Source organism: Xiphias gladius, chromosome 19 (genome assembly GCF_016859285.1).
Source record: "Xiphias gladius isolate SHS-SW01 ecotype Sanya breed wild chromosome 19, ASM1685928v1, whole genome shotgun sequence".
NCBI classification, from domain to species: Eukaryota; Metazoa; Chordata; class Actinopteri; order Istiophoriformes; family Xiphiidae; genus Xiphias; species Xiphias gladius.
The window spans coordinates 10,635,815-10,660,396 of record NC_053418.1 but is presented as its reverse complement, the minus strand read 5'-3'; the positions used below and the strand labels follow the sequence as shown (position 1 = coordinate 10,660,396).

General features: G+C 41.9%; 2 protein-coding genes across 2 annotated transcripts; both read right to left on the bottom strand.

Moving 5' to 3' along the window:
• Window positions 1–1,512: 1,512 nt before the first annotated feature.
• On the bottom strand, window positions 1,513–9,845 carry ubox5 (U-box domain containing 5). Its single transcript, XM_040156282.1, has 7 exons — window positions 9,562–9,845; window positions 8,019–8,082; window positions 6,263–6,364; window positions 4,940–5,721; window positions 4,188–4,819; window positions 3,872–4,063; window positions 1,513–2,911 (listed from the first exon to the last, which is right to left on the bottom strand). Exons 2-7 carry the CDS (start codon window positions 8,070–8,072, stop codon window positions 2,691–2,693), a joined length of 1,983 nt encoding a protein of 660 aa, XP_040012216.1. The 5' UTR covers window positions 8,073–8,082; window positions 9,562–9,845; the 3' UTR covers window positions 1,513–2,690.
• Window positions 9,846–12,884: 3,039 nt separating this feature from the next.
• lzts3b (leucine zipper, putative tumor suppressor family member 3b) lies at window positions 12,885–20,245 on the bottom strand. The gene is made up of 7 exons (XM_040156281.1): window positions 20,120–20,245; window positions 18,313–18,783; window positions 18,053–18,220; window positions 16,569–16,697; window positions 15,436–15,627; window positions 14,960–15,190; window positions 12,885–14,024 (listed from the first exon to the last, which is right to left on the bottom strand). The coding sequence occupies exons 1-7, from the start codon at window positions 20,243–20,245 to the stop codon at window positions 12,885–12,887; spliced, it is 2,457 nt and encodes an 818-aa protein (XP_040012215.1).
• Window positions 20,246–24,582: the final 4,337 nt, after the last annotated feature.

Sequence of the window (24,582 nt, the reverse complement as noted above, 5' to 3'; positions counted from 1 at the left end):
ATGGATTTGAAACAGGGCCACCAAGAGGTGATTGAAGTGTAGGGTTTCAGCTTTAATTTAAGGGGTTCAACAAAAATATGGCATTAACCGTTTAGGAATTAAAGACATTTTTATACATAGACCTTCGTTTTCAGGAGCTCAAAAGTAATTGGACAACTGACTGACAATCAGTTTCATGGGCCAGGTGAAGCCCGTTCCCTTGTAATTCCATGACAAATTAAGCAGATAAAAGGTCTGGAGTTGATTCCAAGTGTTGAATTTGTATTTGGTAGCTGTTCATGGGAACTCTTAATAAGTGGTCCAAAGAGGTGTCGATGCAAATGAAGGAGTCCATCATTAGTCTGAAAAAACAAATCAAACCTATCAGACAAATGGCAGAAACTTTAGGAGTAGCCCAGTCAACAATTTGGTACATTCTTAAAGAGAAGGAATGCACTGGCGAGCTCAGCCACATCAAAAGGCCTGGAAGACCTTGGAAGACAACTAAAGTGGATGGCTGCAGAATTGTGTCCTTGGTGAGGAAAAACCCCTCACAGATTCTAGCAAGGTCAGGAACACTCTAAATGAGGCAGGCATCCCATTGTCAAAGTCTGCAATCAAGAGATGCCTTCATGAATGTAAACCACAAGGTGAAAACCAATGGTAAAACTCAAAATCAGAAAGGCCAGATTAGACTGTGCCAGAAAACAACTAAAAACCCTGCCAAGTTCTGGAACTAGATTCTCTGGACAGGTGAAACCAAGATTAGCTTGTCCCAGAATGATGGGAAGAGAAGAGTATGGAGAAGGGAAGAAATGGCTCATGATCCAAAGCATATAACAAACATGGTGGAGGCAGTGTAATGGCATGGCCATGTATGGCTGCCGATGGAACTGCGTCACTGGTGTTTAATGATGATGTGACTGCTGATAGCAGTAGCAGGATAAATTCTGAAGTGTATAGGGCTAGACTGTCTGCTCAGATTCAGCCAAATGCTGCTAAACTGACAGGACGGTGCTTCACAGTACAGATGGATGACCCAAAACATACTGTGAAAGCAACACAAGAGCTTCTTTAACTTGGCAAAGAAATGGAATTTTCTTTAATCGTGAAGTCAGTCACCTGACTTCAACTCCCCTGAGCATGCTTTTAACTTACTGAAGACTAAACTGAGGGCAGAAAGACCCACAACCAAGCAGCAACTGAAGGGGGCTGCAGTCAAGGTCTCGCAAAGCATCTCAAGGAAGGAAACTCAGCCTTTGGTGATGTCCATGGGTTCCAGAGTTCAGGCAGTCATTGACTGCAAAGGAATTTCATCCAAGTATTTAAAATAATCCTTATATTTATAATTATGTTGGTTTGTCCAATTACTTTAGAGCCTCAGAAAATGAGGGACTATGTATAAATATGGCTGTAATTCCTGTACGGTTAATGTGATATTTTTGTTAAACACCTTGACTTAAAGCTGAAAGTCTACACTTCAATCACATCTTGATGCCTCTGTTTCAAATCCATCATGGTGGTGTAGAGGCAAAAATTATGAAAATTGTGTCACTGTTCTAATACTTGTGGACCTAACTGTACATTTCACAAATATAAAGCAGAAAAATAAGCATCAGGTTTTAAAGTGCAACCAAAGGTTTAACATGTGAGTGTATTAAGTCAATCAGATAAGTAGAGGCAGTTGTTAATATCACTCAAATACATGGTATGATTTAGTATCATTAAAGTGCTTTATCTCCCACTTGGAGCTGAAACAGTGAAGCTGATGTCTCGATTTCACATTCAGAACAACTGATTCCAGTCTGTGCTCTTATTGAGCGGATACAGGATCATGACCTTGGTTAAGCTTAATGTTGTCAGGGAAACCAACATATAAATTATGCTGTTTGTGATTGTAAAGCCCAATAAATACCATTTTTTCCTGACTTTTCTCTCTTTAACCCTTTTGTGCACACAACAACACACTCATAAGAGGTAATTACGGTGAAGTGTTAAGACAGAAAATGAATATGTTGGCAAGGACACTCTGGAGGACATGTAGTCTTTGCCGGGAAACATGGTGCACACATTTATTTCCCAACACGGCACCTTTCAATGCTACCTGATGAACACTTGCCATTGTTGGTATTCATGCCAGCATATACAGTTTAATATTAACACACCAAAAACATAATCAAAGTGGTACATAATCAGTTAGAAGTCGTCCTTACCGTTACATTTTCTGCCTGCATTTACCCTCTTAAGACAACAAAACCTAAGCAAGAGTGTAGGGAATGTACAGTGGTGAATGGAGTGAAGAAGGAAAGAGGGGGAGGGCCTGAGATAAGAACAGGGCTAACATGGCATCAGGGGGTCAGCTGATCAGCTATGGGTGACCCCCATCTCTTTCTGCACAATGACTACGCAGCCTTGGGTCGACTCGATTTCCACATTAATTCTGCCGGCCTCTTGCTCTCAGTGTTTCTGTCTCTCAAACTTTTCTTTGTGCATCCACAACGCATCTACACATCCAGGGTCTCCACATAGGCTGCGGAACAGTGGCTGCAACTAGACTTCAATACTCAATGAAACGACTAACACGGGGAGAGGGGGTGGAAGAGAAGAGAACAAGACTTTATATCTATATATATATATTACATTCTTTGCGAACAATCCTCCTCGTTTCTTCACAGGCTTTGAAGGCGTAGCTCTGCATTTCATGCAATCTGTCAGTGATGCACACGTATGATGTCACTGCGTGGGGTAGGGCTTTTGCAGGTGGGACACAAGATGTGACTGGATGACACTGCAGTGACAGAGTTTAGGAGATGTGATTGCCTCTGCAGGCAGGCACGGCAGAGCAAGTGACCGCAGGTTAGACGGTAGATGGATGATACAGATGTGGAGTAAACAGAGACGGAACAGGAACACGCAGAGCACGTCTTCTCACCTAGCAAGCAAATGTGAGGGAAAATTAATCAAAAAGTCATTGGATTTATATTAATTTAAGATTACACATCAGAAAGACTAAACCATTTCCGATTTCAAAGACTCCTCTCATAAAGTCATTACTTTGTGTCTCTCTGTGCATTTCAGGGGCTCTTTTGTTATGTGTTGTAAATTCAGTCTTTGGTTTATGCCTTTCTCTTAACCAACTAGATCCTCAGTTTTTGATTTCCTGCACCCCAGCATGCCTCTCAACAATGAATCTGCCAAGGGTTTTGTACTTGTGTTTGTGAGAAACATTTTTACGGGACAGAAAAAACTCAACATGTCTTCTAGTTGTGCTGAATGTTGGTCGATCCAAGCTCCTGTTAGTGTAAAAATTAATACAGAAATTTAAAAGGGGTTGTTTGGAAACTTTATGAAGCCTATACTCCATTTTGTTTGCGGGAAGTGCAGCATTAGGTTAGCCACTGAGAAAGCTATTCCAGCAGTTCAACTGACCAATGATAGAAAAACAGCCGAGCATTAAAACAATGCTAAGGGGGTGCATTGGTTGGGGCGTGCTGTTTAGGGTACCAGTGAGACGTGAAATAATAATAGTTTAAATAACAGATCCATGTGTGTGAAAGCTCATCAAATGCCAAATCACTGCACAGTAGTTTATCATACTATAAGGAAGGATATCGCAACTCTAAAAAGTCATCATGGCAATCATTTTATCTTTTGTCGCAATGATCACCGGGTAAACAGTAGAAATATGGTGTTTACGTTACAAAGTACCAGAAATTGTGCACTTGCATTGCTCGCAACTGAGAGCCTTGATGGATGGTGTCGCATTGGGTCCTGGTTTGAGGTTTCTGCCAACTGATCCTGCGTCTGTGACCAGTAGTATATTGTGAAATTAAAAAAAAATTTTTTGGAATACTGCCTATAGTGTTTCAGAGTGGATTTTTACAAATCCTACCTGTACAGAGGATGGAAGTGCCTGGACTCTGGCTCTGCTGTGCCGTGTTCAGGGGTTCAGAGTCAGGAGTAACCCATCTCTGCTGGGACAAGTTTGAGGTGAAGGAGGGCCGGCCCTGCAGGGCAGAGAAGAGGGCCTCATCCAGGCTGGCTGACAAACGCTGCTCATGGGAGCTGCAGCTGGGGACTGAAGCTGTAAGGGGAAGGAGCAAACATCGACACAACAGACAAGTCAGCAGGAAAGAAGATAAAACACAGACATAGAAAACGAAACGCATGTTTTACGATCTTACTTTTAAAGAAAATATCGTACTCACCTGAAAAGACATCATTTCTTGGTCTTTTTGTTTGAGGTAGTAGTTGTTTCTCAGACGTTAACTCTTCCGTTGACTCTTTAGAATTTCCACTTAGATCTCGTTTCTTCCTTCTATCTAACTGTGATGTACTATCTGCAGTAAGAGGCTGAGAGTTAGATGTATGATTCCCATTATCTGATGAATGTCCTAATCCAGTGTCTTCTATCTGTGCAGTCCTCTTTGAGTTTCTAGTGTCAGCATTATTTTGAATAGCAGTATTGTTCACTGAGCTTTCACTGAGACACGGAGAGTTCTGGGACTGTCCGTCTACCTTGGAAACTAGAAGTCTTGAGGCTTGTGGACTCCCTCCCTCCCCTTGTCTCCCCAACATCCCGTCCCTCCTCACCTCCCCTCTCTGCAGTAGGAAGTGGTCGATGCGGGTTTTCAGTTGGGGGTTAGGAAGAGGCTGGGAGGTTGAATTGAACGGGACCCCAGTGAAGGGGTCGTTTGGGGGTCGACCCCAAGTGGCTTCCCTCTTCTGGTACTCCTCCAGAGTGGTGTTGTCCACTGACACACCACTGGGCAGCAGCATAGGCATTGTCATTATCTCCTGGGTTATTGGGTCAAGAAACTCTTCTGGGATTGAAAGATTGCTGGAGTCAAACAAAAAACCAACAGATGATTATCAGAATCGTAAGAAAACTAATATTTTAAGCACTATTTTATCTACAGTATGAAGGAGATTAAACCCAACGACTGCTTCGCAAACATACCTTGGAGGTGTGGCTGCAGGCAGTGGTTGTTTGGTTTTTCTGACAGTGGGGGCAAAAAACACAGGTCGTGGCAGCCGTCTTTCACTGGCCTCAAGGACTCTTTTAATCCTCTCCACTTCTTCTGTAGGGCAGCAGCGAGCAGGTTGTCCCCACACAGACAAAGCCTTGAGCCCCAGGGCAGATGCTGCACCGCCAAATGGCACAGTCACACGTAGTTGCGTCACAGCGCCCAATGAGGGCAGACCCCGGTTCCACAGCTCCTCTTGCCGACAGTTTGCAGGTTGCGGAGGAGCTGGAGAGAGGAACGGGGGCCGGGGACTAAAATTTGAACGCGAAAAACAGACTTGGGTTTCCTCTCTAAGTTCGCAACGACCTACCAGTCTAAACTCTGGCTCAGGTGGGCTCGATCCAGCATTTGTTTGAGCATGCTCTTTGGCCATCTGCCTCCTGTATGCATGCCCTATATGTTGATGCCCATCTAGAGTCTCTTCGCCCCACTGTTGGGCCTGAAGACTCCACTGGTGGCCACTACCCCGGCGAGATTTACTGTCATACTCTTGCTTGTTTTTTTTGTTCTGTTCATTCTGGTCCTTTACCTGCATTTGCACTTGTTTCTTCTCTTGAACATGTTTATGGCCTTGACCAAAATTGTGGGCAGGTATCGGATCAGAGCTGGTGCTGATCTCCAGTCTCTTGCAGGCCTGTCCTCGGTCCATACCCCAGGGCCACAGCTCCACATCAACTCTGCACAGCTCCACCTGGAAGCCAAACTTCAACGTCACCTGAGGGGTATGGAGGAAAAAATTTACATTAATTTATTAATTATAGGGATATGAATGCATATTTGGTGTTAATTTAACTTTAGACTTACGCCAGCCTCCCAGTAGAAAAGATAAAGATGATGAGAAATGAAGGATAATGATATCTAAAGATAGAGGCCAAGTCCACACTATGAGAAAAAAAATTAGCTACCTCTCCTTATATTATATATAATGGCTCATTATTATCTGGGTAAATATAACATTTTCTCAAATTTCATTTTCAAAAATCAAAAGGAAGTGGTACCCCTCTGGAATTAGTTTGTCAAAGGCCAGACTTTGACCTTTACATATATTAGACTACAAGTAATAACCTTTAAAGTAATAGTTCAACATTTTGAGAAGTATGTCTAATCACTTTCTTGCCAAAAGTTGGATGAGAAGATTCATTCCAATCTCATGTGTGTCAAATATGAAGCTACAGTCATGACGGTGGTTTCAATCCACTCTTCAAACTCTCCGCAAAACAGATCAACTCTACGAAAATGCGACAGCTTCATCTTACCTGTACAGGCGGACGTAGAAAGTACTCCAGCTTGAAGCCCTGCCTCCGGAGAGCAGGGTCAGCTGACACAAGGTTTGAGACATCATAGCCATCTGCACACAGCTGCAGTTGAACAATTATGGAAAAATGAAAAAATGTCAGCATTCCCGCCTCCCCTGCGCTCAAATGCTAGCAAATAAGTCATCAGAAAGAAATCATTTACGAAATCAGGTGTAGATTTTTATTGTGTATCCCTGCTAATAAATTGAAAAATCTCTGTCTGTCTGTCCTTCAATTTTATTGAAAACTTCAAGGTCAGGTCAACTTCAAACTTCAATTATGTATTTTCACCACCACAAATTACAGCCTCCATTTTGGACGCTGTAATTTGTGGTGGTGACAATTTTGGTGTTGAATAAATCCTAATGCAGTATAATACAACGGTCCAGCAATAAACCCTTCCTTCATGAGGAATATAATGTTCAGTTTTTATTGAATCTGTTTGAAAGAGGTGTTGATTTATTTTAATGGTCATTTTGGAGGCTGTAATTTCATGAGCTGTCAGGTCTGTACTGGGTTATACTCAGAGGTATCCCTAATATTTTGTTGACCTTAATTCTTATAAATGGGATGGATAAAATATTAGGAACACCTCTGAATATAACCCAGTGCAGTTCAACAGCTCCACAAATTACAGCCTCCAATATGACCATTAAAATAAATCAACACCTCTTTCAAATAGATTCATTACAAACTGAACATTATAATCCTCATGAAGGGAGGATTTATTGCAGGCCCGTTGTAACACACTGCATTAATTTTATCTAGGTGTAATTAATAAATTGGTGAGTGAGTGTATGTGTCTCAGCAATCCTTTTGAATTTGTGGTCCTGTATCTTCTGATCAGGTATCTGACAAATAGGGGCTATAATTATTACTATTATTATTATTATTAATAACATAACACAGCAGTGATGTGGAAATTAGATGATGATGATTAGATAATTGAATAAGATATTTAACTATTAATGAGATAACAACCACGTTTTGAACAGGTACTGCACTACTACATTGCAAACCTCACTTGTCTGTCCAGTGAAATTTCTTTACTACAATGCTAACTATACAGTAAGCGATGTTGATTTATTAGTTAATTTTAGGCATGTTGTTAATATGTCACAAAAAATACTACCAATTCTGGAAAACTTTTAAGTTTCAGGGACTTGTTACATTGGTAATGTGGAAAAGACCAGCACATTCAACTCCATATACTTCAAGAACTGGAAGGAAGGAAGTGAAAGAACATCTTCCATCTCAAGATTGGAGAAAATACAGCCACGATCAGATTACAAAATAAAAAAATAAAAAGAACATAACAAGGTCAGTTGTGATTCAGTCTCCCACACACTACTTTGTCCCTCTGCTTCTTTATTTCCATGTCTTTGTCCTCCACCTCCAACCTGTGCAATTTTGTGTCCATGTACGATGATTTTCCTTTTCGTCTCAGCACATAATGGACTTATTCTTTAACTTTTTAAAGGGGGAAAATAAGGTGAACTGTGCACTCATAACACACTACTTCAGTGTAGAAATGAGGGTTTCAGCTTGTTTTATGTCCTAAGTAATTGTTGCTAACATTAGTGGCATGTCACCTGGGTGTTGCAGTAGTTTTGCACTCCAAAATTATTAGAACAGTCAGGGAAGAATTGTACATGTTAATAAAAAATTAGCTTGAGGAAGGTATAGTTACATGATAGGTCCATGAAATGTATCGCACCTTGTTGCAATCAATAGTTGTATGAAAGTGTGGCAGACAAAGATTCACAACCATATTCTCCAACCTGCGAAGACACAAACTGATTTTAGAGCTATACAAGTCCCCTTGCTTCACTTAAAGTCAACCTATAGGTCAGGGCAACATGAAGGATTCAGTGAATACAACTTTTGTTGCGTTTACACCTATTAGTCCACAAGATCTCTGACCACATAACAAAATGACCTTCACAGAATGACTGCCTGACTGACCTCCCATTAACAATTTTCAAAAGTCAGTTCAAGGAGGTGTGGCCATACAGTGGGACGTAATGTAGTGAAAATGACTATCAGTTATGTTTGACATCTGGTCAGTTAGTTATAATACAATAAAATGAGCAAATTCATGGCAATTCAACGTAGAAAATAAATGATCCATGAAGCACTGTGAAGCAGTTCGGTTCTGTGGCTGCCACTAACTAGTGCTGAAATAATTAGTTGATTAATCAGTCTACATACAATCAACAACAATTCAGATAAATGATTAACCAATTGTGTAATTTATCAAAGTAAAATGTATAACATTCCTTGTTTTCTTTCACATTCTCAAATTTGAGCATCTGCTGTTTCTGGGTTTAAATCACTGTAAATTGTACATCTTTGGGTTTTGGGGTGTTCATTGGACAAAAAAAAAAAGCAATCTGAACACCTCAAGTTGTGGTCTGAGAAACTGTGATGGACGTTTATTTATTATAATCTAATATTCTATGGACCAAATGGTTAATCAGATAATCATAAATAAGAGCTGGCACAATTAGTCAATTAATAGCTTAGCTAGTCGACTGAAAGAAAATTAATTAGCAACTGTTCTGATAATCGAGTAATCTTCTCAGTAATGTTTCAAGCTGTAATTCCAAAAGTTAGATAGTTCCAGCGGCGGCTGCAACAGCTAATCGGTCGATTAATCGATTCTACTGATGCACAGGAAATTTATTGGTAACTGTTTAGACAATGGATTAATCGCTTTAGTCAGTCTTCAAGGAAAAAATCCAAGCAGTTGCTGGTTCCAGCTTCTCAAAAGTGATAATTTGCTGCCTCTTCATATCATGTCTGATAGTAAACTGAATGTCTTCAGATTTTGAGATGAGAGCAGGATTATTGTTATTGATCAAACGATCAATCTATCACAGAGAATAACTGGAAGATTAAGACTACGTTAATTTTACAGATACCTGAGCGCTATGATGGGTTCATTTCTCATCGAGCTACTGGAAACTACTGGCGGTTACATTTCACCGAACAAACCGACTGATAACGTCGTATTTCACTTTACAGAAAAACATTCTTGGCCCTGATGTTGGAGATTCTGAGCCCCACATATACGATACCGGTAAAAACATTTAACTACATTTTGTTTTCTCTTCCAAAGCTAACCGGAACGTATCGCTTCTAGCGGATCCAACAGTATGTTTTGGAATACAAATATTCAAATACGCTCAACATTGCTAATGCGGAAGCAGACTGAAATTGTAATTTTAATTTAAACTAAAGCAGTTGACAAAGCTTACTTTGCTTGTTCGTTGACAAACTTTGCTGTTACGACTCTTTTTTTGGCTCCTCTGAAGGTAGCTAATAGCTGTTAGCCACTAGCTAGCTTACCCGGTACAACTAAGGATGCCGAGAAGGGACATGGTTCACATTTGTAATTGCAAAAATTTGTCAGTGTCCGAGGGATGCGACGGCTGTTGAGTTAATTAAAAAAGAACAAATTGAATTAAATTGCTCGTCTGCTGACTTTGGTGTGTTCCTTATATGTCTGCTGTCTCTTCATGTGATCCCGGACTGACTCTATGAATAAGGGATCGGGGGTCTGTGGGGGTCGTGCCATCTGTTGCAAGACTATTGACTCATATTTACAAGATGTAGCCCTGCCACTTGTAACATTTCAAGGGCACCTCAGTAGGATGCATGCTGTTACCAGGGAAGAACACAGAATTCCTTGGCTTGAGGACTATTTACTCACTATTGCACTTTTTCTTTATAGCAGTACCCCTTATATTGTGTGACAGAACAACGGTTCCAGACCTTTTTGGGTTGTGAATCCATAAAACACTGCTATGTCTTCCTGTTCTTGCAGCCCCTCCTCACAGGTTGCATATGATTACAGATTTTATACGGCGAGGTCCGGGGGGGTTACATTTACCCATGTACTCAACAGCACATAAAGTAGTTAAAATTATCTCTATACCTATATTAAAATGCTGCTTGGGTGTTAACTTATCAGTACTAATAAACAAATAACAAATGATATATTAATTACTTACGGAACTTATTTGATGATAATACTTTCCTTTTACTTAAGTAAGATTTTCAATACAGGACTTTTTCTCATAATGGGGTATAGTACAGTGTGGTATTGCTACTTTTATTTCAACCAAAGATTACAGTGATAGTCCTAACAGGGAGTGTAACAAATAAGAGAAAAAGCAGTGACTAGACAAAAGTCTGGGAAGATCAACCTAATTTTTTTAAAGCAGAAAAATGTTTTGTTTTTTTTTTCTTCCTCTTCTTTCAAGTTTTTAATCATCTTGTGACCCCTGAGATTTACTCCATGAGAGAATACTGAGCCTCATGGTGGGAACCCTTGTGATAAAAAACACACTGTTTGGAGGGATATTTCCTCTGGTAAATTTTTTTCAGAGCGGAATGCGTCAGCGTCAACTCTTGAACTCCAGGTGAGTCTTAACCACAGGACAAATAATTTGTGTGACGACAAAAAGTGCTGAATTATTCACATATCTTTATTAGTTCTGCTGAATTTTAACAGAGGGGTGGTTTTAATCAAGCCAGAACAGTACTAGTAACATAAATGCAAACAATAAATTTGAAACATGTATAAAATCGGTAGCATTTTGTTCTCTCAACAATGCATTACTGTAACTACATTTATCACCTACATCAAAAGGAACATCATTTTTGGACAGGGTTGCTATGATTGCACCATTATGGTAGGCCAGTAGGCTATCTACACAGTTAAAAAAAACACGTAAAGGAAAGCTCAAATGGCACATATTTTCTCTGTCAGTTCACCATAATATAATAACAGTAATAAAGATGATAATACTATGTAATACCTTAGAGATAAGTTAATATTCTTGAGCAACATCTTTGTATGCTGGCATAAACAACACATATAAAAGCCATGATATTCACATCTGAGTCTACTGTACATCATAACTTGTGTGTAGGACACTACATAGTGCAGTTAGCCTGAATGCTCCCTTTTAAGAGGCAGAGCCCCCACTTCTGTGATTTTTTTTTTTTTTTAAACTTCCTTCTCCCCCTGCTTTGTCTAAATGAACTATACAGAAGAAAGAAGAGTTTTCCAGGATATACAGACTCCCTCAGTTTTGACATTTCGGTCTCACTGCTCTTGTGTCAAGCTTTGATGTACATTTTCCTGTACGTAAAGAAAATCCCTCTGCTCTTAATATATCTTCGCTTGCTGTATTGCCACTAGTCCCTCTATTTCCTCAATCTCATAAGCTGAAGCTTTTCATAAGTATACACACATGCACACACCCGCTTGCGCACATACGCTCTCTCATACACACATTTACAATCTATAACTATTATAAGTATTTCTTTCTAGTCTATCATACATTCTATAAAATGTTTTTTTTTTTTAACTTTGGGGATACTGACTGCTTTCTCAGATTTCTTGGCTGTGGATGCAAAAAAGTGAACGACACAATTATCATAATAATCAAATTCAAATTGTGTGCTTCCATTCACATTCTCCTCGCAGCTCAATCAGAGGAAATTTGAGTTGGGAGCGCCGTGAAAGCCCTCCAGTGACCTCTAGCGTTCGTTTTTAGTCACAGCAGACGATCTGCAGTGAAGGCGAACCAGGTTCTCCCACGTCTTCGAACATATTCTGTATTAAGTTGGGGTTGGTTACCTGCTAAACATATCCCTTTATTTCAATTTGTAGAAAATATAAACTCTGTTGGTCTTAATGATGTATTTAAATGGGTCATGCGTGTTGGACCCCGTGCATGATGCGATTTTAAAAAATGAATCAAGAATTAAAGGTCACACGGACTGACTGTGTGACCTTTAATGTCAACATCTGCTGGAATTTAAATGAAATAGTCCAGTCATGTGTAATGATGTTGTGTAACTGGTTTGCTGATATTATTATTAAAGCGCTGAAAATAAGAATCATACTCTTATATTTTATTTTTTTTTCATCTATTCCCAGCATTATTTATTCTCTTATACATGCTGGAAAGAATGGAATAAGGCGCTCTCTGGCCAAAAATGCAAGTTAACATCACACACTCTGACCACTAATTCTACTTTTACATTACCAGTGAAACAGACTTACAATGAATAAATACCGCATAATATTCTTGTTGATCACTTCTGACAATATCCCTGATTGTCTTGGTCCTTGTCTAGCATGGGCAGTAAATGACCCCTCTATTAGTGCTGTAATCGAAACATTGTCATTTAACATTTTGTTTTCCCGCCATCCATCAGTAGGGCATACTTTTCATGAACATTAATTATTAGTTGTGTGCAAGTAGTGAGCGAAAGGCTGCCTAGTTGAAAAAGTTGGAAGTTGGAAAATCATTGAGAGACTGAATGTAATTAGTTTTCCTGTGCAGATGATCTGCTTGTTACTGATAATGCTGGATTTTACAGTTGGTCTTTGTTGCTGTTTAGTGTCTATAGTTGCTTTGAAAAGTATGTCAGACTGTACCGATTTATTCTATTGTAGACTGAAATGATTTTCAACAGTATGCTTAAGTGGTTTTGTGTGAGAGGCCTTGTCGCTGCTTTTGTATTAAATGGGGTAATCTGTAACCGTTTGACGGAGCTGTCCCTATATTTCAGTGGACTCTATCCTCTCCAGGCGTGAGGGTCCTGCCCAGGGAGGGGCAAGCTGGTGGAGAGAAGGAGGGCCCTTCTGGTCCTCACAAGGTGGAGAGAGGGTGAGGGCAATAGGGCCAGGAATAGAGGGTAGGGGCTGAGGAGACAGAGGTGATAGGGCTGGTGGTGGAGGTGGAGAATTGGAGGAGGTGGGGGAGGTGGTTGTGGTAGTTGTAATAGTGGTGTTGGTGGAGGTTGTGGTTGGTTTGGCTCCCAGCTGGCTCATACGTTTTTCCAAAGCTTGGTTCTTCTGAAGCGTTTCCACATAGCTGAGCTGCAGCTGTGCCTGGTATTTCAAAACCCGTTCCTTCTCGTCCTGCCAGGTGTGTCGCTCCTGGTCAAAGTTGAGGGCCTGACGTTCCCGTTGCTGCCGCTCCAGGCGTAATGCGGCTTGCAGCTGCTCTAGCTGCCTGCGCAGCTCCCCTGCTTCATCCCAGTGACCTTCCTGGACCCGCTGTGGCTGGTGTGCATCCTGACGCAGTTGTACCTCCTGGCAGAGCTGGGCCTCGTGACGTAGCTGGGCCTCTTGGCGCATTTGGGCCTCATGGCGAAGCTGGGCCTCCTGACGGAGCTGGGCCTCCTGGCGCAGCTGGGCCTCCTGACGCAGCTGCGCATCTTGACGCAGCTGCGCTTCTTGCCGTAGTTGGGCCTCTTGACGGATTTGTGCCTCATGGCGGAGGTGAGCCTCCTGACGAAGCTGGGCCTCCTGGCGGAGTTGGGCCTCAGGCCGAATTTGGGCATCCTGACGCATGTGGATGTCCTGTTGCATGTGGGCATCTTGCCGCTGCTGCACGTCGCGCCACTGAGCTTCTTCACGTTGCTGCCTCTCCTGTCTCTGGGCCTCCTGCCTTTGGGCTTTGGCTTCATCACTCTGAAGACTCAGCAGGGTGTCAGAGGTGGGGGTGAGGGAGCTGGTCGAGGGCTCAGTGGGGTTACGTTGGCAGTGGACAACTCCCCATGGTGGCAAAAGCCCTGCGGCAGCTAGGTTAGGGCTCACAACAACTTCTGCTCCCCTGCTCACTTCACTCAGAGCCCGCTTTAAACTAAGCACCTCTGCCTCAAATACACCCAGCTTCTCTCTAAGGATGGACACCTGAGGAAAGGAATAGGTACAGATTATCATAGAAAATCTACTTCAATTTTATATGTAGTAGATGACAACTCACTCTGTGTGCTCTGATAAAAACGGCATCTGATAACTGTATAAATTGTAAATTGTACTTATTAAAAGGATATTGCTCTTAAACCTGCTGTCTCTTTAGTAATGAAATGCCCAATATAAAATATTTTTATAACTGTGTAAGCTGCTTATGAGTTCATACAGTACAAAGGAAAACACTGTTGCAGCTGTAATATATAATGTTGCCCAATCCCCAATTTGTCTTAGTCTCCTAGCCAAGTTTTTGGAATCCCTTTGAAGGATTTCCAGGATTAAATGATCAGCAATCTAGATTAAGTGGTAAACATCCCAATCCTGCAATCTCGCTCACTGTAAATTATATTCTGACTGCTTTGGATTGTAATCAACATTGTATTGGTCTTTTTATAGACCTTTGTAAAGCCTTTGATAAAGTTGACCTTTCCCTGCAGCTACACAAGATTTTCATAATGGACCTAGAATTATATAAGCCTTGGATCCTACAGCGTGTGGTAAATTCCATGCATTTCTGGGTAATGGAGGACCACCGTTTTTCAATTTCGTCTCATTCACCATACAGTGAGCATGATGTCTTGTCCATAAATACTGATGAACATTTCTACGCTGATGACATAGTTCAGATTTTCCAACCAGATCATTATTTTAATATTGGAAAAATAACTTAATAGCATCAAATTTGACTGATGACAAAAGCACATATATAGTATGTATCATAAATATATATTGCCAAAAGCCAAAAAAAATTATATTCATTAAATTACATTAAATTCTGTACATTATTCATCTGTTTGTGTTTTTATGTTATTTGTAACCCCCAGTGCTGAAGTCCTGTGCTCTCAGCATGAATTAAAGTGTAATAGAAAACCTACCTCCGACAGAGTCCTCCTCAGCTCTCCCTCACACTTCTCCAGCTCCAGACTTTTGGTGCTATAGGAGTCCTTCAGGCCCAGCATGGCCTCCTCCCGCTCCCTCAGCTGGGCATTGAGCTCCTTCAGCTGGCCTCTCAGGGCCACCATCTCTCCAGCTCGCTGGGTGACCTCAGCCTGACTCTCCCTCAGCTGCTGCTTCAGCAGTGAGATCTCCCCTGCCTTCTGACACACCTATCACGCGAGGAATGAGTGAGTGGGTTAGTGGTATTTTTATTTTAGTATTTACGTACTGTGGTAAATATACTCCCTATCCCACTGCATAAAAGTGGGTTGCTTGTACACTCATTCTTACAGACAAAGGCAGCTTCAAACACACTCTTATACTCAGTGCTCCGCTGCTCAGTTTACCATGATGTAACCCTGATAACATTTTACTGATTTAGTCAAGCACAGTAACTCATATGCTCATATCTCACCTCCCACTTAGTCTCCTCCAGACGAGGTAAGATGTCAGCCTGCTCCTTCCTGTAATCCAGACACTTTCTCTCCAGCTCCTCTCTCTGGGCCAACAGAGCTGCCATCTCCTCCTGGAGCCTCCTCTTGTCCTGGGAGAGACGGGTTATCTGGGCCTGCAGGGCAGTCTGGGAGCGCTGAGCACGGCGCGTAACCTGCAAAAAAAAAAAACAACAAACAAAAAAAAACAACATGTACATATACAGTGTAAGTTTTGACAGCATCTATCTATATGTGGAACTTACTGTATATGCACAGACCCATCTTCTTGTACTTGAAGCCACGAGATTCTATAACTCAATAGGTGTTGACTATCTGGGACAGATTTGGTCTAAATGCCTTTCAGAATCCACCTACCATGTAGTAAGACGCAGCTCGGTCCAAAGACATACAATACAAACAGATGTGACGAAAAAGTTTTTAATCTTTCACAAAAACAAATCTTTGCTCTTACTATCCATGTGTTGCTTGTTTCTTCAAAAAGGACATCCTCGTATTTGATGCTTTCAGTGCAACATAATTTCAGGAATCTTGTTAATTTTATTAGATGATCATAGATTAAAATACTGTGGTCTATCAGATTTCTCTCGTATTCCATTGGGCCCAAATGAAAATTTTTATTTATTATTTTTATTTTTTAGGATCCACTTACTAGGTAAATTTCAAGATGATGAGTATGAGTATAATGCTATACATACTAGTGAATACTTAAATACCAAATAGCAATTACAATAATATAAATTACTAAAATAACACAAGGCCTTTTAATTGGGCTTGTTATTTGGTCAACATGTCACTCAGAGAATGTCACATTAGCGGCAGGATAGTTAACTTCCAGTTTCTCAGACCTTTAAACTAGATTGTAAGAATGAACTCAAATTTTTCAACTTTTTTCAGCTGTTTTTTTCCCCCCACATCTATCTGTTGTGTACGTACCCCGAAAACTGCTATCATCGTATCAGATTTTGACCACACTCTGCACTTCTTCCAAGATTTCACATGGATAACATTTGGACTCAAAATGCAAGAAAAGAAGAATAAAGTGCAGTTACGTCTTGATGTTGTTTTGTCTTATTAAAGTGTGTAGTGAGGCCACCTGCTGCAGGCGTGAAGCATAGTTCTGTCTCAGCTCGTCCATCTGTCGCTCCCAGACACGTTGCTTCTCCTCAAACACCTGAATGATGGCTGCCTCACTTTGGTCCAGGTTTCTGCGCATATGCTGCACCTGGTAGAAAAGAAGTAGCCATTTAATAGTAAAATCAGAGGCGATCCAACTTGGATAACAAAATGCGGGGCTATCAGTAATTAGCATTTTGTTGAAAGCAGCCAAAAATACCGCCCAAGATACAGTTTGCCAGGAAAAACTAACAAACTGTACGAAGGCCATACATTTTTCTAGTACCCAGAAATAATACAGACAGTTTCTAAAATTTAATGCATTTATTTTTAAACCAAATAAAAATCAAGCTCTGAGAGGGTTTAGTAATCCTATACCACTGCTTTGCTTCAAATAAGCAGTTTGAAAACAGTGCAACCTGAAGCTCTCTGACTTGTGTTCATTATTTGCAGTATGGAAGCTTAGAGTGCATTTATCATCTGAAGCTGAACATCACAGTTTGGGGACGTTATAAGTTAAATTTCACCCACATTACAAAAAATAATTCTCACTTAGCACCTCGTGGTGTCTATCGATACAGATAGATTGCCACACTTTTCAATACAAAATGCAAAGTATAATTTATTTTCGACCCAAGAATGCGTGTCCCTTTTTCACCAGTTAAGTTTAAGAGCGGCATAACAAAAATAATTCATTCCCACATTTCATTTAACTCAGGTTACAACAAAATTACTCTGTATTTTCTGTGCTTATGTCAGTTTTATGTGCAAAGGTTTCTACAATTACAATTATATTCGGCTTTGTACGTTTTTGTACGTGGCTTTTGTGTAATCCAGGCCACAGAACATGGAGAAGCCTTGGAGAGAAAAGAGCTACAACACTCACATAAGTGCATAATGTAGCAAATTACACTTTTTTACATTTGTTTGAACTTTCTGTCTCAGAGATTTCTGTGCCACCCCAAAATAATGGAGGCAAATGGAATTCTGTTTGCGGTGCTCATTACAATGGCTATATATATTAAAAATAATAATAATCGGATAATTGTCTGTCCAGGAACAATGTCCTGGATTATTCACAAACCTTAAATTGGACAGTTTTTATTGGAATTACTTCATACTGAAGAAATAGTTACCACGAAAACAGGTGACGGTGAGGTCCACCGATTATCCAGAGTAACAGGGACACTGTTTCTGGAAAGAGACGTAGCTGCTGAATTTAATTTTACAATGTTTTGGGCAGCATGAATAAAATTCCACCCATCTCCACTGTTACAATGGGGGCAGAAATTTTGGAAACAGAAATCTTAGCACCTGGGTAAATAAAACCAAAAATGTCCACTTGACTTTTTTAATTTGGGTGAACTTACACTTTAAATGCTGGCAAATATCCTCTTTCTTTTTGATGGAGTACCCCTAAGTGCAAAACAACAGCGAATCTGACATTTCCGAGTGGTCTCTGACCTCTTGCTCTTTCTCCCACAAGCGGTCCTCGAGGTCCTGGATGATGTCATCAGAGGAGGGGGAGGGTCGTAGAGGTGCAGGGGCATCACTCAGGTGGCTCAGCCTCTGATAGGACGAGGAGCTCTTTCCCGAGGAGGACCGGCCACTGTCCGAGGCGCTGAGCCCGTTCTGGGGGAAGGAACCACATCCCGATGCATTATAGATGATAACAGCAATGTGGATTAAACGCCGGACTAAGGGAATGTGGATGGTGACCATACCTGGTAGCCAGGCTTTTCCAGCTTGTCCAGGCCTGCAGCTGCCCCAGCCATGCCCAACCTGTTGATGTGGCTGGTGGAAGCACTGAGAGGCCCCAGGACTGCTGGGGGCCCACAACCCGACCCCGAGCCCGTGTAGGTGGGCAGGCTGGTCAGGGAGTTTCTCCCTGAATCGGACATCCCTCCCTGAGCCACTTCGTTACCATTTCCTCCGCCCTCGCTTCTGCTGACCCTCACTGGGCTGTCCTGGTCCAGGAGCAGGGCCTCTGGAACCTCTCCTGATTCGCCTCCTCCTCCGTCCCTGCCTCTCCTGCCTCCTCTGCCCTCACTGAACCCTTCACTCCTCGCCTCAGTCTTGCCCTCGCTCCCAGCCCCTCCTGCCTGGCCCACCAGGTTCTGCATGGAGTGGAAGCTCTTGGGAACCACCGGCTTGAAGGCAGAGGGACGAACAAGGCCTGAGTTGTTCTGCATCGCCTGCGGAATAAGAGATGATAACTGTAGTAAAGATTTCAGTGAAAAAATTCTGAATTGTGATGTGTTAAGGATAACACAATATGGGACATGCATTATACATGTTACGATATTTCTGGAACTGCTTGAGATGCATCTGATTTACTTTTTGAGGCATGTTGATCCTTGCAAAAAATATGTGTGGCAGGTGGCATAAATCATTTTTTTAAGGGATGGTTATTAGTTTTTTCGAAGTCTGTCTTAATACAATACTCAAATGTCCACGATCTGTTATTGGTGGCTACATTCATTCCTCCTATACATAGGCGAACCCTCCAATGTAAAAGATTGGGGACAAGGCTGACAGTTCTCCTTCTGTGCAAAAAAAGCTTTCTTAAGATCAGCCGAAGCTAATATGTAACTTCAACAGTCTTAGGTAGCCTAATAAAGAGAGTATCTTCCAAAGTTATAGTAGTTTTAGTAGAAAACTCCCTCTCGGTGTCACTAACCCTCCACCACAGCTGAGCAAGGAAACACTGTTCGGGAAAAGGAGGCAATTTGTGCAAAAGACTGTAATTTTGGAAGACACTAACATGATTAGGTTAATTCAGATTATTAAATCAGCAATGCCTGAAATTCAGAATGCATTTTTTGCATTGCAAAGTCATAGTTTTTTGAGTATGAAGTTTCCTGTTCTTGTGTGAACACTGTTTCTTTGCTGAACTGTGGTGGAGGGATAATAACACAAAGAGGAAATTTTACACTAAAAAGACTTAGGAAGGTGCCCATTTGATTAGTCTAACCCTGCTGTGACTGCTGAACCCTCACAATAGTTTTGGCTGAAATTTAGAATGTATTTTTTGACAGAATAAGGACTGTGAATTTTGTCCCCCCTCTGAATTGCGCAAGTAAGGGATCACTTGAGGGCCACTGTGGAGAAGAGGAGTGATTATGGCAAGTCTTTCAACATCCATGTGAGTATTGTATTAAGTCAGACTTGAAAAATCTGAACTCAATGTTTAAAACCTAGTCCACACTGGTGGTTCCCACACTTTTTTGCTCGTGGCCCCTTGTCAGAGGTTGCAGACCTTATGAGCAGTTCAACTTATGAGTGATTTTCCTTTCTCAAATTTCAATAGTTTTTAAAAGCCTGAGGAGGTAAAACTAAACTAAATTTTTTACAAGAAAAAAGCAAAGACTAGATAACATTCCAAAAAATAAACGTAATTTTTGTGCGGCAGAACTTTGTTTTCCAAAAATTCCCCTGTAATCAACATGTGACCCCTTAGACTGGATTTACACCCCCCCTTTAGGATGCTTGTCCCCAGGTTGGAAACCACTGTCCTATGTCTTGAAGTACCTGCTCCAGTTTTCCCGACACTGGCAGGATCTTGGGCGGGTTGTGGTGTTGAGGGTTATGGCTGGCTGGGATGTTCTCGCTGTCAGTTCTGGCGGCTGCCATCTCTCTGTGCTGGTGTTGGTTCATTCCAATGCCGTTCTTCTCATTTGCTCCTCGGCCCACAATGTTCCCACAAAGATCTAGACCTGCAGCCTGCATTTCCCTCTCTCGTTCTCTCTCCAACCTCTCGTTCTCCAGCCTCTCCCTTTCCCTCTCCCTCTCCCTTTCCCTCTCTCGCTCCCTCTCCCTTTCTATCTTCTCCCTCTCGATTCTCTCTCTTTCCCTCTCTCTGGCTCTCTCCCTCTCCCGCTCCCTCTCTCGCTCCAGCCTCTCCCTCTCCACTCGTTCCCGCTCCCTCTCCCGGTTCCTCTCCCTCTCTCGCTCCCTCTCTAACCTCTCTCGGTCCCAGTCTCGGTCCCGGTCCCTGTCTCTCCCCCTCTCACGCTGCCTCTCCCTCTCCCTCTCCCACTCTCTCTCCCTCCTGCCCGCTCCGTTGCCGCACTCCAACTGGTTGTTGTTGGACGGGGCCGCCATGGTACATTCAGTGTTGGTGGAGGAGGCTGTTTCGGTGGGCCGATCAGTCCCGGTACAGGTCCCAGTCCCGATACTAACACTCCCTCGTTCATCGCTAGAAGCCGTCCCGTCTGATATAGTCGCCGGGGGGCGGGGCAGTCGCTCTGCGCTGCAGCTGCGGTCGGCAGGGCAACGGCGAGAGAGAGGAGGGGCCCGGGGCAGGGTGGTCCTCGTGCCCACAGACTTCATGGCAAACTCCTGCTCTCCTGCCACCCCACTGCCAACACTGCCCATAGTGGGGGTCAAAGGTCAGGGATTAGAGGTTAGGAGTCAGGATTGGGGAGGGTCACAGATACATTTGGAAGTAGTGTGGGTCATCACAACCTAATGCAGGTAGTGGGGGCACACACACTAGAGGAACACAGAAAAACGAAAGGAGTTATACAATATTGTAATTGCATAATGGCTAGTTATACAATAATAGTTAATGCAGAATAGATTCCAGCCCACATACAGGGGCAGCGTGGTCCTCCCACCGTGATAAAAATGAAAAGGGTCAGATAACGTCTGGACAACTTCACGTATAAATGGGGTGTAAAAATATATCTGTCCTCCAGTTCAATGATGCGAGTAGAAACAAATCATGGAGTTTATCTCTGTTTCTGTAGTTAGGAGTGAGTAATTTTTGACTATTTTGAGTTTCACTGTGTACAGTTATAAGGAAGGAAGAGGTCACTCACACCCATGCAGTTTAAAACAAAAAGGACACCGAGTTTTGTTTCCAATAGCATTTTTGAAGTGGAGGAGTTTATTTGCTAGGTTTTTTTTTGTATTTTTGTGGACACAAGTTAAGAACCACTTGCATAAAACAGGTCTGATACAATAAGAAAAAACAGCCCCGAAGTAATATTAATAAAAAATTTGTGACTAAAGCATTGTTATTACAGCGCACAGTGAACTACTTTATGATATATATGCTATATGACATTACATATATTTGGGGTCAATTAGGCCTCAATGCCACCTAACTCTGTCGGACCTTTTATGAACAAACTGTAATAAAACTGTAATAAATAACAGAAATCCAAATAGACTTATTTGGGATTTGGGAGGGCTAGTGCTGAGTAAACACCAATCACAGATACAGAGCATATGAAAAACCATGGTCTCTGAGACCCCACACGGAAGTCATGTGTCATTTTCTATGATGGATATCTAGTTAAAAGTCAGGTTTATATGCGATTCTTTTAAAATTTTGCGATTTCATGAAGCATTAAGGTGATAGGGCAAGTGTTAACTATGTGTTTAGAGCTGTTTATGAACATTAGGGTTAAGTCTGTGGTATATTTTGACGCCGTCGCCATTAGTGGTGTATGGGATTGCTTTACAAAATAACTGGAACACCTTACATTAAAGTACAGTACAATCCAACACAAAAATACCATAGACTTTGGCCTAAAATTACCATAGAGCTTTGTAATCACCTCTCTGACACAGACTCAATATCAGCATCTCAACATTTTACACAACCCAGAAGAGATATTTATTGCAGGGCTGCTGTATTAGTTTTGCACGAGGCTGTAGCATACAGGTATTCCTGTTAATGTGTCCATCCTCTGAGTTCACACTGCATTATAACAGAGCAGCCCTGCACTAAATGTTACCTTCTTGAAGGTTACAGTGTTCTTCTTTTTAGAAAGGTGTTGATTTAAGTTTATGGTCATTTTGGAGGATGTAGTTTGTGGTGCCGTGTTATTGTGTTATCTCAAAGTTGGATCACCGACTGGGCAAAGGCCGAGAGTATTCTGTGACGCAATTACTTTGTGGTAATTTGATAAGCTGCAATTTTGTTTGATAATATACACCAATAAAACACAATAAAAAACTGAAATGGTAAATGCCTAATGGTTGTTGCATTTTATCAAATTTAGAGGTCCTGTCTTACAGACAGGGGCCCTGTATCAAAATCTACTATAACATCTTTACTATTTACTGTATTCTCAGTTGATATCATGTTCCCTGGAGCATATTCATAAACAAATTTGTGTTTTAATCAAATAATCGCAAGCTAACTGACAGTTGAGAGAGGTTTCTGGGGCTCTGGACAAAATGGATTGGCTGTGTGTGTGTGTGTGTTTGTGTGTGTGGGTGTGTGTGGAGGGGGGCTCAATAGGGGCCCACAGCTCGTGTTTCTCCCAGGGACCCCTAGCAGGTTTTATCTGGCCCTGGTTATACAGAGTATTTCTAATATTTAGTCTACCCCCATTGATTTACTGTAATCACGGCATGGACAAAATATTAGCACCACCTCTCAGGATAATGGAAAACTACATCCTCCAAAATGCCCAGAAAGTTGAATCAACACTTCTCGAAAATAGTTTCATTTTAGGAGCGACGGCTGTTCTTAACAAACTGAAAACTGGGTTTATATTCGGAGGCTGTAGTTTGCTGTCAAGTTGGGCTGTATTGCATCATTGGGCGTCCTGTGGACTAGAGGTTGAGGACGCTGACCATATAGCCACTACATCTCCGTCTGAGTCCTGCCCCGGGACTACTGTTGCACGTCATCTGCGACTCTTTCCCTGCGTTTTACCGTATAGCCTTTCACTGTCTCGTGTCCAGTAAAGGCAAAAAGGTCCTCGAATGCAATACAATGTATGTAATGCAAATGCCACGCCATTCAACGTCACCACAAACTGCAGCCTCCGAAATGACCACAAAATTGAGTCAACGGCAAAAGCAGAATATATATAGCCATCACAAGGGTAGGCTTTTCTCGCAGTTGGCTGTTGTCTGCCTAACAAACTGGCAACTCAGTGGAGTACAAACACATATGTATGTGGGATGATAAGAAGCCAGTGTGCTTGCAGAAATCAATATGTTTGTATCTAAGCTATTATTTTTAAATGGCTATCATCAGTATAGCCACCAACTACATTGGATTACAGCTTACGTATTGAAGAGCTTGCTCACACGTGAACGTTCACATCATCACATTTTTACATTAACATATCACCCTGGTTTGTGATAGATAGATAGATAGATGGATGGATAGATAGATAGGCAGCCATGCCATTGCACCTCCCCTTCTCAGTCCATTTACTAGAGGTTTACTTCCACTTGGGTGAATAGTAGTAGTAGTAAAATACACTGCCTATCTATCTACTGCTCTGCCTCATTTCCCTCCCCTCACGACTCCCTCTCTCCCTCTCTCTCTCTCTCTCTCTCTCTCCCCTTTTTCTCTGCATCCCTGGGCGGCAAGGGCGGCTTTAGCAGCATCCGCATCAAGCCCCCGAATCGACTGCGCTCTTAAACAATTACTCGCTAGGCCTGAGACAAAAAAAAAAATAAAAAAAATAAAAAAATAAAAATTAAATTAAATTAAAAAAAAATTAAAACAACCCCCCTCCCTCAAAAAAAAAAAAAACCAAAAAAAAAACAAAACAAAAACGCGCGACCCTCGCTGAATAAAAAAAAAAAAAAAAAAAAACTGAATTAAAATGCACAGCGTCACTGACATTGACGACGTATCATGCAGTAGCTTTGATTTACCGATTGTAGCATCCTGGCGATCCATCATCAAAGGCTACTCACTATTTTGCAGTACGGCGGTTTGTAAGATGGCAGCCTCAGTAAACAATATTGTCACAAGACAGCAACGTCAGTCGTGGTCGTGCCGGGCTCCGGATTATCCTGCGATGCCACCGCGGCTCTGTAACGTTAGGGATGCCGTCTTCGACCGCTGTCAGCGTCGGATGCTGATGATGGAGTCGGTCGGTTGGTACGCGCATCAGCTGAGAGACACACACCCACCTCTGGCCCCGCCCCTAGGGCTGCATGACACAAACGCCCCCTTTTGGCGTTCATCCAGCGCTCTCCCTCGGGAAAAGCCTGTAGTCGCATGCGGTCCC